Below are 15,169 nucleotides of genomic sequence, written 5' to 3'. Positions count from 1 at the left end.
TAGAAAACTACCGCGGAACCTTTATTTACATAATCACATGGATCCCATGAATTTAAAGTGTAAACCTGGGTTTCAAATAGATTTGTATGTTTCCCATGTGTCATTGATGTTACTTGGTTTCCAATTATTGCCTTTTTCTGTTTTTCATCATATCATTGAGACTTATTTTTAAGCAAGGTTCATAGTCACAATCCTGAAAACCATTTCAGGTGTGTTAGTTCAATGTCCCACAAGGACTTTTTGCTCCATTAAGTGATACTTAAGGCTAAGAGACTTACTAGATTATACATCGTGATGTGAACAGAAGAAGGTAAGTATTGGAAACTAGGCATGTGCCGAGCAACGTCTACAAACAAATAATCGTAACGAGTCATTTTGCTATTACTAGTTTTTCGGAAAGAAAAAAAAAACATTGTAAAGCCTGGAGCCTGCCTCCTAATCGACATGCAAATAGCAACAGAGGATGCTGGGAGTGGGAATATTTGTGAGGGAAACTGTTGATTATTGTTATTGTGCTTCATTACGAATTATTGTAAAGTACATTTATTATTACAGTGATATAACCTGTAATTGCTAAGCCTTCCTGTGTTGTTTTTGTTTGTTGTGTGGATGTCACCTTGAGAGGCGGGGTAGTGCTCTGGGGTGGGGAAGGACTCTGGGTGATAGTGACGGAGAGTGTGGACGATGCTTCTTATTAGCTGCCTATTAACCGCATTGTACCTGAAAGCCTTGCTGTGTGTCCATTGATTTCCGTGCTGGCTACAGTATGTAAAAAATGCATTGAATCAGCTCCTGGCTCCAATAGGGCTGTGACGTCTGTCAATCAAGTCTATAGACATAAAGGATCAGTGACGGCTATTTGCCCAGCCTGACCTTTGTTTGTGTATTTTTTGTGTTCGTGATTTTTGTTATGTTCAAACCTTTTATTTTCGCTTGGTGAGCAAGTGTGTTTTTTTGTTTAAATATTTTATTTATGTTTGTTCTGCTGAATAAAAACGGCACATCCTTTACCTGCAGTACTCCCTGGTGTCAGTTTTCCTTCCTGATTCTGCCTGACGTCAGACCACTCAGTCACCCTGTCACAAGCAGCCATTAGCTTAATATTGAAAAATAGTCTCTTTTTTTTTTGTACACAAGCACCTGTCCATCACAATAAATCCCCTAAAATCACCAAATAACACTCAAATAATAAATGGTATGCCTGGCAGATTTGTTGTCTCCTCTGATAATAATAATAATAATAATAATAATAATGTAATTAACTTTAATTTAAATATAGCACCATTTACACCAAAGTGTCCCAAGGTGCTGCACAATCAAAATGTCCAAGATACAAATTAATTTATAAACATTGTAAACTTGAATACAACCAAGATAAAAGCAGAATTGTTCAAATACATTAATAAACAGTGTAAGCATAAAAACAAAACAACAAGGAGCCTCTTATAGTTTCTATCTTGTAACTAAAATATGAAGCAAACGCCTCACAGCGATCAGTGTTGGATTAAAAGGATGTGGGGGTGTGGGATGTAATTTTAGCTCTGAACTGCACTCTTTAAGATGCAATTTCCAAATTTCCCTGAGTACCGTAAGACCCGTGTCCCTCCACCTACACTCAAACTGGCATCCAGATGATTTTAAATCCCTAAGTTTTGTGGTATACCAAGAGGAAGATTGATCCTGTGAAATTAATTGAGTTCTAACAGGAACAATTGTATTAATAACATTGATCAAATTAGAGTTATAAAGAGCAGCTGCATCATTGATATTGATGGAAGCAGTCTAATCACTAGAAAAGTCAGAAAGAGCCTGAGCACTGGTACAATCACACCTACAATATTGTGTACAGTTTTGGTCCCCATAACATAAGAAAGACATTGAGGCATTGGAGAGAGTACAGAGGAGAGCAACACGATTAATTCTAGGATTGAAGGGTATGTCATATGAAGATTGACTGAAAGCTGAATCTCTATAGCCCAGAAAAAAGGAGAGCCAGAGGTGACAACAGAGGTATTTAAAATTGTCAAGGGGTTTAACAAAGTAACTGCTGAGAATTATTTTTCACAGGTCATAGAGAACAGAATCAGAGGTCATGGGTGGAGGCTGAAGAAGGGCATATTCAGAACCGAGGGGAGAAGGAGCTTTTTCACGGAAAGGGTGGTGAACCACTGGAACAGGCTGCCGGACAAAGTTGTTGAAGCAGAGCTGTCGGATCCTTCAAGAATAGATGCTGCCATGAATAGATACTGGATGCTGCCATGAACAATACTGTATAACCCTCTCTGTGACCATAATAAGACCTTTAGCTAGCCACCTGCAGGAAAGGCGGTCCGTTAAGCCACGGATTACCAGAGGTTTCATTTCCCCTACTAACTTGGTTAGGGTTTTTTTTTTTTTTCCCTCTCCTGAGTGCTAATGTGTTCTTATGTTCTATGACAGATGAAATAAGCTTGTTTTTAGGGCGATACAAAATATATTTATTAGCCCAGGGTGAAGAAGGAGAGGGCAGATTCAGATCAACAGTAAGCAAAAAGTGATTGGAGAATGTAGTATCTGAAATACAGAGATTGGATAATTCCAAGCCCTGAGAAATTAAAAGGCCTAAGGTATGCCGTGAGTATGGGCAGGGGAAAAAACACAGACTGGGAGAGTACACTCTAGAACAAAAAAGTAAATCTTGATCCATAGGAAAGAGGGAGAACAAACATGAATATTGAAATCTAGTGAAATTTAGTGTTTGTTTGTTTTGTCCTGTCTAATTATACTTGTTTGCTTATTAGACGGCTAACATGTACCGGGAGCTGTCGCTTAAGTCCAGCACCCACCCAGACAACACTTCACAACTGTGCACAAATAAATTGTATTTCACCACTTGCACGTTAGCTCTCACTCTGGTGATTGTGTGTGTGTCTTTGTGTGTGTTTATACTGTGTTTATTATTTCGGGACTGTAACCTGTTGTTTGGAACAGTGCAATACACATTGCTGTGTATTGCCTGGGATTATTCTTTGCGGTCGCCAGACTGGGATTACAAAAATCTGTTTGGATCATGAAATTTGTTGTCTGTCTTCTGTTTTGTAATCACATCACCTCTACACCTGTGCACTGCAAACCACTTTGCCACACCCTCGTAATGAGAACTTTACCTGCACCAGTGCAGAATAGAGCAGAAAAATGAGAAAAGTCACAAATAAAAGATAGGTTGTGCTTCGGGGGATGATAAATAATAGAAAGAGTCAAATACAAAGTTGAGGGGAATTTAATAGTAAGGTGCTCAAACAAAGAAAAATCCTTGATTGAAATCACTAAGGGAGTCAAATGTGATTTGTAAATAAGTGCCAGACCCCCTCCCTGACCTCGTATACGCGGTTTCGTTAAAAAAGATTAACCCTCAGGAGTAGCCTATTGAATGGGGTGGAGGTTTCTGTAAGACTTAACAAATCAAGGGAGTTATCAGTGATCAAGTCTGCAATAAGCGGGGCCTTAGAAGCAAGAGAGCATGTGTTAAATAAAGCAGCCTTAAGTGAGGGTGATTGTAACAAAGATGCAGGCAGAGTTCCCATCCCCGCAAGAGTACAAGAGGAAAAAGAATTGGAACAATAGTCAGAAATCTGTTCCTAATCTTTTACGCTACAGAAGCATGAAAGGTCTGGGAGATCTATACATTAGGAGTAGATCTAGGAGTTAGGACAGTAGGCTTATTTCACCTCCCTAAAGGAGATTTACTGTACAGTTTAGACAAACTCATGATTAAAGCCAAACATCCACAAAAACAGCCAAAAAACAGTCAAAATCCTCGTCTCTGTCCTTATCTCATCTGCCGCTCACACCGACAGGGAAGATTTAATTAGCAGCAGAGACAGGTGCATGTAGTAGATGCTGGTAAGAGTCCCGTTCACAGCAACAATTAGCAGCGCAGGCAAAAAGTGTAAAACCAAAAACAGGGAACAAAACAATAAATAAAATAAACCTGCCTGCTGCAAGTGTCAAAACAGCCATGATTGTATCATACTTTATCAGCCCCCATCACAATAAACCACAAAATAACTAGTAAATAAATCATAATAACTAAATACATCTTGCAGATCTGCAACCTGGTCTAAGTGGTCTCCACTTCAACTGTGTACATTAATCACCGCCCCATCATTGACATCCCATATAATGTGATAATAAATAATAAGTCTTGCTTAACAGTAATTTACTGAGTACTAGTATTTATACAAGTATTGGTTTTTGAGTACGAGTTCGAACAATGGGTTCTCTGCACACCCATATTGGAAACTAAGTAAGATGAATGACACATGGGCAAGAGAGTAATACATATTTTAAACCCTTTCCATTGTACCTTTAACTTGAATGATATTCTATTATACATTGCATTACAATGGCTGGGTTTACAACTTAAAGGTAGTTAAGGAGGGATTATGCTAATATTTTGGGTGTCACTCATAAGAACTGTACTACAGCTATGGCCAAACGTTACGGATCACCTAGAATTTTATGATTAAGACCATTTTTTTAACTATATGAACATAATTTAACCTCATGTAATCAAAGAAACTACAAAATTATATCACAAAAGTCTACCGGAAGCCATAATAGTAGTATAGTATTTCATGTTAGATTTTCGAAATGTCACATTTTTTAATTTTTGTCAGTTTTTCGATAAGTATATGGGAAACTACAAAGCGATATGTAATTCAATATGTTAACAAAACATTATTCAGCAGGTTTCATTCAACTTTGTGAAGCTGAATTAATTATATAGGGAGATGCAAAACCTTTGGCCATAACTGTATGAATGAAACACACATTGCTGTCCCTGGAATTTGACTCCTTTTGATAAACAGAACAATGTTAATTGATTCAGAAATCTCCAAAATAAAATTAAAAATTAATAACAAATGCTCCACTCTGCCAAAAGTCGTTCTAAACATCTATAATTGCAAGTGCATTGTGGTATACAGGTGTATTATACATACCTGGTCTTCAATCTTTTTTGCAAGGTTTGTGTAGGCAACACTCTTAATGTCATTAAGATCTTCTGTAAATGTGTCAGTTATAGTAAGTGTTCCCCTCACAGTTACTGAAAAATTATAAAATCATATGTAAAAAAAATAAAGTTAGTATGTCTTGTGTTCTTGCATTTATTATTTCCTAATATATCTGCAAGCTTTTGGTTGTCTGTTTTAAAATGATAACAGTTTTCATTTGAATTCAAATTCATATTTAGTAGAAATGTCAGACCAAGGTTTCTTTAGCAAATAATACAAGGAAGCAGATCCAGTCAAGAGTCTTTCTCTAGGACAAATGATGATGGACTCTGTCTCACAAACCAATGTTTGTTGGCAGATCAAAGCAGCCTTTTATGGATCACTGAAAATTATTTTAACAAATAAGTGTAAGAAAAAGATCCCTTGAAAAAGAATGGAAAAGTGTAGCTTTTACTTGTTTTAATGTTGGCAAGCTTATATACACCTCAATTTAAAATAAATGTTTCAAACAGATTGTAGTGTGCATATGAGGATGAAAAACAATTGCACATTATATCCAATGGGAAATAACTTACCCCTTTTCTTAGGTACACACATGGATGTGTTATTTGATACAATCATTTTGCAGACTGTTTCGTTCAAACAGCATTGCGGGTGCGATGTGCATACAGAGCCACTCCAAACATAGCTTTGTTGACACCTACATTCTGCTTCTTGGCCAATGACACGGCAATCTATAAAATAGTTAATAAAAAGCACCAAACAATGTCTTAGGGAAAATATCACAGGAGCGTAAATCAAGAAAATAAAAAAAATTAAGAAAATAAATGTAATTCTCATTACCTTTCCCATCACCATTTTTACTGCTGCTGTTGTGGGACATATTCTACAAGTAATTTAACTCAAGACTATTTAAAAAAGACTACAAACAAACTACAGTCAGCACTCACAGATCCTTAAAATTTTTACTTCAGTGACGGTTAAACAAGTGTGACGCTGTGACAGAAAGACAATGATTCTTGGTGGTAAATCTCCCTCCCGACCTGTGAGGGCGCTAATCTAACGGGAACAGAGTACCCTGTACTGCTTGGCCTGACACTTCATTCCAATGGAAGTCATTTAGAAAAGGGGCGGCACTTACGTACATTAACTCATCGACCCGGAAGGGAAATGAGGTGGCAGCCATGGATTGGAGGAGCGGCTGCAATCATTTACCAAGGGGTCATGAGTGACGGTATAAGTAGGGGACGAAGCAACGTAATCTGTTCCTTCGTTTTGGTTAAAACTTTGAACCGGAAGGACCTGTATTGTACTGTATCATGAGTGTTTTGTTTGTCTTTTCTAATTGTTACTTGTTATTAGACGACTGACACGTTCTGGAGCTGTCGCCAGAGGCCAGCACAAACCCGGAAAAGCACTGCACTTGTATCACAAATAACTGTATTTGCACCACAAGCACTAATTCACGCACAAACTGACTTGTGTATGTGTTTTGTGTTTCGTGTGGGTGTACAATAAACAAGACTATTATTTTGGGACAAACCCGGGGATTATAAATAAAGTAATACATGCCGCTGTATTACTTACCATCATTTATTGTTTACTGTTTGTTTTGTCGTCAGGCACTGGGCATACAAAATCATTAAACAACTTTGCAGCTGGATTATAATTGTCTGTCTGTTCATTGATCACTTGCACCTGCACACTGTTAACCACTTTGCCACAGACACACACATCTGATTATTTAATCTGATTTGTCGTGTATGTAGGTGAGCATGTTGTAATCTGCCCCCTACCACCCAAACAACCCCCTGCCCTGCACACACCCACATTTCATACAGAAAGAAAAAAATATAACTTGTGTTTGAGGAACTGTACAGGGAGACATTGATTCTTTCATTTAAATTTGTTAGTGCACGAGTTGGGGGAATAACACAGAAAAAGACAAAAACTTGTCAGTTTTTTCAGGGAACACAAAAAAATATATAATGTCCAAAATACATACCTGAAAGGGCTGTGTTTTAAAATAAGTAGGCTTCCATTTAGATGTACTGTAGTTGGTTTTGTTGGTACAGTACTATATTTTCAACAGAAGTAGTATTTTAATTGAGAACAATATGATTCTGAAAATATCACTTGACAAAAGAGACTGCTGAACAAGTAATACAGTACATACTTTTAAAAATGTAAAAATTCCCCATTAACGACACAACAGCAAAATGAAATCAAAATGTTACTGTGACAGGATTGACCAAGGTTTGAGACTCAGAAACAGTTTTAAAGTTCAAAAATAAAGTTTTTAATAAACAAAAATACAAAATTGTTATTGTATTTCTTGCTCTTATTGTATTACTTGTATTGTAACACTTGAAATGTATTTGCTTACGATTGTAAGTCGCCCTGGATAAGGGCGTCTGCTAAGAAATAAATAATAATAATAATAATAATAATAATAATAATAATAAAATAAACCGGCACGAGGGCCAAACAAAAAGGTTTCAAACACAAAATACAAACACAAAACAAAAACTTACAAAATAAAGTTTCCAGGCTGGGCGTTGCCTTCACTGGAACAGAAAACACAGCACAAACAAAACACTCCTTCTCTTTCCAGAACTCTCTCTACAACTCTCCCTCCTAGCCAGGGCCTCTCCCCTGGCTTTTATCCCCTGTGGCTGGAGCCCAATTAATCAATAATTGCTGCTTATTCAATTAGGGCTCCAGCCACATTCTCACATGTTTTCCTGGCAGGGAGGAATTTTAACCCCCTCCCTGCCAGTCCCAACCATGATCATAAAGACGGGGCAGTCCCCCGTCACAGTTACCCATACACAGAACTGCTTAAAACGTAAAAGGCAATGCAATTTAGCAAAGGATTTAAAAATAACAACACCAGTTTCCAGAATTAAAACAGTACCCAGTCAGTGTACAGAATTGCAGAATATAGTGCTCAATAAGGCCAATGTCGTAGTTCACTTGCAAATGAAAATGCAGAAAAGCAACTAAAGATTGAACACCCTTGTCTTGTTCGCTTTGTTTTTGGAGGAAGCTGTACAAACCACAATAACTGCCCACAAAAGTAATATCTCACACAAATGTAATAACCACCTCCCCAAAAATGTAATAATCTGTCCCAAAAATGTTATAACCATCTACCAACTTTCAGTTATCAGTTATTACAAGAAAAAAAAAAAATTGTCATGATTGTAACTAGAAGCGTATATACTTTAATCATTGGGCAGTCTTTATTGGGGGTATGCAAATGGCTTTTAAAAAAATCTTTATATCCAAAAACCGGCACTAATGAATATTATTAATTATAAGCTAAACTGTTATTTAATAAATATGTGCTAAGTAATTCACGGACATTATCATGGATGCAACATTTGTGGGAGAAATTATGTGAACAGGTGGTTATTACACTTGTTGGAGAGATTATATATGTGAACAGGTGGTTATTACATTTGTGGGAGATATTACATTTGTGGGCAGTTATTACATTGGTTTGTACAAAGCGCTGTTCAACTGCAGTGCTCAATAATTACAGACTGATTTGCCATGTCAGAAAAAAAACGTGACTGACGTATATCTGAGTGTCATATACCCGAGTGCTGACTGTAGTAGCACCTGCATATTTTTTTTTTTAAAAAACTGGGCTACATTTGTATTGTATTATATTCTGTTTAATTAAACAATGATGCCAACTATATAATTACATATTTATTTACTCTATTTCATTTGGCAGACGGAAAGCCTATTTGAGAAACAGTCGGTTTATAAAAATCTAAATTTAAATCAAATCAAGAAAATTCTTAAACAACAACAATAGCAACACGTTCATTTTATGTAGTGGTTCTCATGTTAGAGTAAATCAATGCTTATAACTTTGTATCTTGCTAATTTCCACTTTTTATCTACAGTTGTCATGTTGGACCAATATTATCAAACTGATATGAAACTGAAGTCTGACATTTATATATATTTTTTACATTAAAAATGTCTCGTAGCTCGGGATTTAAGGCAACATATCTGGATCCTAATACAACAAATGGTTAAAATGGAGTCCAATTTTTGGAAACCAGTAAAGACATCCTTGGTTTCTGGTTCTTAAGAACAGTGACATGGTGACCTTTCTACTCTGTTGTCCTGCTTAGTGGCACAGCATATAAGAAGATATAACTGAGAGAGCTGGAAGGTCATAGCCTCACATGATTTCTCAATAGGAACCAAATACAATGAAATAACAACATATGTCTGCAAGCAAAACGGAAGCGGACAGTTAGAGTCAGTAATATTACAAAAAAAAAGTGTAGCTACAGTATTTGGTAATAAATACAATTAATAGTAATATATATCTCAAACCTACCTGTAGTGATGCTAACGTTATTTATTGTGGCATTATTTGCATCACCAGTCAGGGTAATAGAGGTATTTGATTGTATGTTGGATGACACACTGTCAGCTACATTTCCATCAAGTACTAGCTCTGCATAATATCCCATTGATGGTAAGTCTGGAAAATGCAACAATGTTATAATAACATAACATACTAACAAAAATGATACAAATGTATTTCTTGTTCTTGATTTTAGGTTCTATTAAAATGTACCATGGACAACCCACTACACATCAACATTCTGTATTAACCACCCAACATCTTTTCACTCTCCAGCCCCAAAATATACATTTAACACTAGATTTGAACCATTGCCATAATGCATTGTTAGCTCCAGTCAGTGCATAGAATTTCAAAGCAGTTCTCAGCATCACCACCTGTTGACAGACCTGAACTGCTCCAATATAATAAGAAAGGAATGCATCATCAAATGATTTGTGTTGTCATTAATGGCATTTAATAAAGCACTACACTTGTATTTACTCATTGCACTACAATGCAAAATACTGCCTAATTATTAGGGACATTCTGCAGTACTGCAGCAAAGTTTCTTCATCCAAAATACTGCAGCATTAGTAAAGCACAGCAGCGGTGTGTCAGAAAATGTTGGATAACTGGAAATCAACTGGAAATCAAATCCTTATTTATTCGTCTCCTGGCAAGGCAGAGTGCAGATGAATGAAGGTTGTGGAGTATATTCTAATGATCTTAATATTGCTGCCCTAAAATGTATCAACCTGATTTCATTTCAATGTACTTTTAATTTATGGAGTATTGTAATACATGGGTCACTAAATCACCCATACAGACTTAATGAGCGACGGCATTAAGAAAATTGACCCTCAAAAAAATGAATGATCTACTATACTTGTACTATGTAAATTAGCAAAATGCAGCAAACAGGAAACGAGTATGTGCTGTAAATATATATTTTCAAAAAAGATCTAAAAACAGACATTTATATAAATCAGAAAGCTTGAAGGTAAATATAATATAAAAAGAATACTTACTTGCTTCATCTGTAACGGTGACCTATTGTAAACAGATATCAATTGAAATATATTTAGTTTGATCCCATTCCACTTTTTCTGTCTTTCTTTTTATCTGCATGTATTTGCAGAGGATGATCCATGAACATTCATGGAGTACTGTAGACATTCTATGAATGAGTAAAGTTGAATAACTGACTAGCCCCTGAAGGGGGCAAGTGGGTTGTTTATGGCTATCCCCATGAGTACAATAATCATTCTGTTTAGTATTGTTTATATAACAAGTAAAATATATGGAGAACAAAGTATTTAGAAATCTAAATGAAACCGCTGAAGGAGAATTACAAGCTATGTGTTCTCAACACATGCAGTTCAGGTATTATGGCTATATTCTTTTATGCAATTCAAAATGTGCATTCTCATTTAAAGACACACAGTGTACAACCTTACAGTCTAACCCAAACTGACTAAAAGTGCGTATAACAAAATCTTCCTTTGTGGTTTAAACATGTCTGCGTGTGTTTTTTAAACTCTATCTAAATGAGATTTAAAGATGATATTCTGGTGATTTTTGAGTGTGGACTCTATAATAGTCAGTGTGGCTCAACATTGTATTGCATTTTACATTATATACGGATATGTTCAATTTGCTAGGGGGGGAAAAACTTATATTTACAGTGGAATGTATTTTATTTATTTCAGATGTTATTTATTGCATTACACATACAAATATACATTTGTTTTCTTTGCATTATACATTACATTTAAACAAAGTTTGAATATTTAATATTTAGTCCAGCAATAGAAAAACGCTAGAATCCTAAAAATCATCAGAACAGTCTTCTTAATCCATTTCAACCATGTAACAATGACCTTTGCCAACAACACCTATCTCTCTCTAGAAGTAGTTGTCAGACACATTGTCACATCATTTGAATGGAAAAAGGAAGGCTGTTCAGTCCGAATTCTTGGGATTCTATAGACAAGCTAAAAGCCAGGTAAACAGAGATAAATGAAAAACCATGACTAATGGTATGTATGTGGGCATGTAGATAACACACAAGCTTTTGGGTGAGTTTGTTATTCTTCTGCCACACACCGCTCATGACATTAATACTATCGTTCAAGTTTTTCATGAGATATCTTCTGTATGCCACTTTTTCAAGATTTCAGTAAGGATACTGTAGCTAGCCTAACTCATTTGAAGGTACTGTGCAGTGAGCTGCATGTAAAAAAGTGCATTCTTCATACTAGGTATTTTCAGAATTCCACAATTAAAATATACACATCAAAGTCCAAATGTAGATAAAAGTTTAATAGTCAGTGTGTATAATAGTCAGTGTGGCTCATTATATATATTTAGTAATAGAATGTATTTGCGGTGTAGTATGTCGCAATTAATAATAATACAAAATAAATAAATAAATAAATAAATAAATAATCGGTTCATTAACTTTTCATTACATAACATTAACTCATGAGTAGCATTAAGGTTGATTGAGACTGAAAAAACCCTGGAGCACTCAGAATGATTGCACAAATCATGAGAAATAAGAGAAATTCCATTTGAAGCAAGTTTAAAATGACATTTTTTCTTTTCTAGTACCGTTTTAAAATGTATAATACAGGTTTAAAGTACATAGAGATCCTTACCTGGAAGGTGAGGACAAACAGTGCGCAGCTCAACACAGCCAAAGGAGAGATCTTCATTTTGTGTCTGAAAGAAAAAGAAAAAGATATATACACACAACATATTTATGTCACCTTTCCTCAAACCACCTGCAGTAATCACACTTCTGAATTAAAGTTTTTAGAAAGCATTTCATTTTTTTTTTTTTTATAGGGTTGCAACTCCATTCTGATCAAGTGTTTGTTTGTTTTTAGCTGTAGTTGGATTAACAATGAAAATACATCTTTCATTTATATTTTTTCTTTTTAAAGATAAAAACAAACATCACAAGGATATTACTTCACATCACCACGATGGTTACGAGTGATTAAAAATAAACAAAAAGCTAATGATGCCCAAGGTGTGCAAGTGAAACAAGCCATGGTCTCTGTGTAAAACGAAAACAAATTCCAAACTGTAAAAAGTAACTGCAAATAAATAAAATAAAAATACCTGCATATCCAAATGCTTGCATCAAATACAGAGGATTCAGTGAGATAAAGAGCTTTCGTACTGCACTATGAAGGTGAAGATGTGAATATCTTATTGGATACACCAATATTCAAGACCATTTATTTTCAGTGGTTTTTCATTTTATTTTATTTAACAAAAATATATATATATATATTTTTTTACGTTTAGTAGGTATATTTGTTAATACAGTAATACATTATTTTTCATGCAAAATGTGTCTATTTATCATATTATAGATACAGGTTAACTCACAAAGTTGTTAGCACTGGAAGCGAAGCGGACAGAAAATTGGAAAACAACAAGATTTAGAGTTGATCAATGCAGCGAAATTAGTTGGCAAAGAGGAACATACCCGACTTCAGATAGAGTTCTGAAAGAATATGACACACTGAGGATGCTGCATCAGAACAGAGGATGCTGCATCAGAAGTTTGTCCTTTGATTAACTTTTGCTCTAAATTCGTCCCTGATTACCCAAAATGGTATTGGAAGCTAAGCAGAAAAGATGCAGTGTGGGAATGAATACGGTCTCTGCATACTGCAAAAAGACAATCATGGGATTGTTGAATGTGGAAAGGGAGTGGGGTTGAGAGTCGATCTGCACAGCCTAGTCTCATGAGCAAAGTGTTACTACAGCAACCTTTTAAAAAGTGACTTTTTCACTTAACTGAAAATTAATTTGAACAAACATCAAAATGAAGTTTATCTTTCTGTGAGATTGTCAAAGGGGGTTAAAAGGTTTTGGCTACATCTTTTTGCAGAGAAAGTCATAAAACATTACCAAATCAACATTTTAAAGAAGACATTACCAAATCAACATTTTAAAGAAGACATTGCCATAGTAATGTTTACTGAGCTAGACCAGGTTGCTAGTATCTTGTAACAATTGTAAGTCGCCCTGGACAAGGGCGTCTGCTAAGAAATAAATAATAATAAGTAATAATAATAATGCGGTCACAGTTGACAATGACTGATCATTTTTAAGATATACCATGTGAAGCACACATTACTATAGCCAGGAAACACAGTTGCTCCCTGAGAATGAATGCTCTCAAATAGCATAGAGAGCTGAACAATATTAAGCTCACACACAAAAAAAAGTCTGGTGTTAAATATATTCTTTATCACAAAACGTTACAATATGTCTTAGAAATCTGATTTTACTAATTTCAAATATGCATAACAATTTTGTTCAATTTTCATCATTCACTGGTTATTGGTGACCAAAAGATACTGGTATAAGTTTTCACCCTAAACACAATAACCTTCTGTATGTCTTTTTTGTAATGCATTAATCAACTAATTATAGTAACATTTGACTTAAATTCAATTTTAGGGCTTGCAGCAGGTTATTGTAAGAATCAGGCTGGTATTTCTTGTTGAAAAATCCAGCAACTGCTAGTGAGTTGGTGGCTGGCAAAAAGTTGGAAATTGGTGTGTAAAACTAACATTATTTCATTATTATTGTTTGTTTATTTTTTTATTTTTATTATTTTTTTTAAGAAAGATAATTAAAATTAAACAGATGTTGTTTCTTGTACTGTTTTTTGGTTTTGCATCCAGAACTGAGCCAATTTACACTTTAGCCCTTTATTTCTACGCATACACAGTCATTTTTTTTCAGGTTTTCTTTGGTTATTGTCAAAAATGACCAAACATGTATAGTTGTTTTTCAATCTTAAGAATAACATTTAAAATATGTTTTTTTCACTCCACAATTCATGGTTATTGTTGCCAATAAAGACAAAAATGAATTGAAATGATAAACTTCAACCAACACAGATGTTTCTGGTTGAGAACTACAGGTCATAAAGGGCACATACTGTATATTCACAGCTGTTAATAAAAACTTTCATGAAAGCAATACAATTCACTGTCAACATGCCCAACTGTGAAATAACCAAATAGGAAAACTTTGTTTTTTATTTATTGTTAAAAATAAAATAAAACATTTACCTCAGTTGCAAATTGTTACTGCAAGTGTTCTGAATTCTTACTTCAGTTTCAGAAGGGTAAATAGTCCATAATCTCCTAAACGGCTGTACAGTAAGGATCTCTCAGGATCTTATCCAGCGTCTCAATGGAAGGCTGAATGGAAAACACTAGCTCTGATGTACTGACAAACAATGTGAGCTTACTCTTTGAGCTTGATTGTCTTCTACTAAACAAATGAGTCCTCCGTCACATGTGTCTGGTTTAAATTTGCATTACAGATATCACCTTTGATCAATTAAATATTCCATCAGTCACTATGTCATTCCGCTTTCCATTCAAGTGGAATGGCATAGTGTTGCTGTCAGTCATGTTGCTGTTTGTGTACTCGGGTAGTCATGTCTTTTGTTGATGATTTTAACACATGCATCACTATATTGTTGTAAGAATTGCACATATTCTTTTTATTTTTACATATGAAGAGATATTTTGGACTCCTGTTGTGGATTGTTCGTGCACTGGGCTTCCAACGTATCCAGACAACTTTTAATAATCATGAATATATATATATATATATATATATATATATATATATATATATATATATATATATATATATATATATATAACATAAAGTTTTTGTTTGATTACAGGATATATTCCCTCTTAGCAGCATATTATGTTACCTTTTCAGTGTGTTGTCAATGGGCTAGTTT

At 35.0% G+C, this 15,169-nt stretch overlaps 1 protein-coding gene across 1 annotated transcript; it reads right to left on the bottom strand.

Moving 5' to 3' along the window:
- Window positions 1-4,894: 4,894 nt before the first annotated feature.
- Window positions 4,895-14,618, bottom strand: LOC117411616 (adhesion G-protein coupled receptor F1-like). The gene is made up of 6 exons (XM_034921567.2): window positions 14,478-14,618; window positions 12,033-12,096; window positions 10,401-10,422; window positions 9,361-9,507; window positions 5,570-5,728; window positions 4,895-5,086 (listed from the first exon to the last, which is right to left on the bottom strand). The coding sequence occupies exons 2-6, from the start codon at window positions 12,087-12,089 to the stop codon at window positions 4,938-4,940; spliced, it is 534 nt and encodes a 177-aa protein (XP_034777458.1). The 5' UTR covers window positions 12,090-12,096; window positions 14,478-14,618; the 3' UTR covers window positions 4,895-4,937.
- Window positions 14,619-15,169: the final 551 nt, after the last annotated feature.

Source organism: Acipenser ruthenus, chromosome 6 (genome assembly GCF_902713425.1).
Source record: "Acipenser ruthenus chromosome 6, fAciRut3.2 maternal haplotype, whole genome shotgun sequence".
Classification (NCBI taxonomy): Eukaryota; Metazoa; Chordata; class Actinopteri; order Acipenseriformes; family Acipenseridae; genus Acipenser; species Acipenser ruthenus.
Note: the sequence above shows the minus strand (reverse complement) of the source record. Positions and strands in the feature narration are given on the sequence as shown.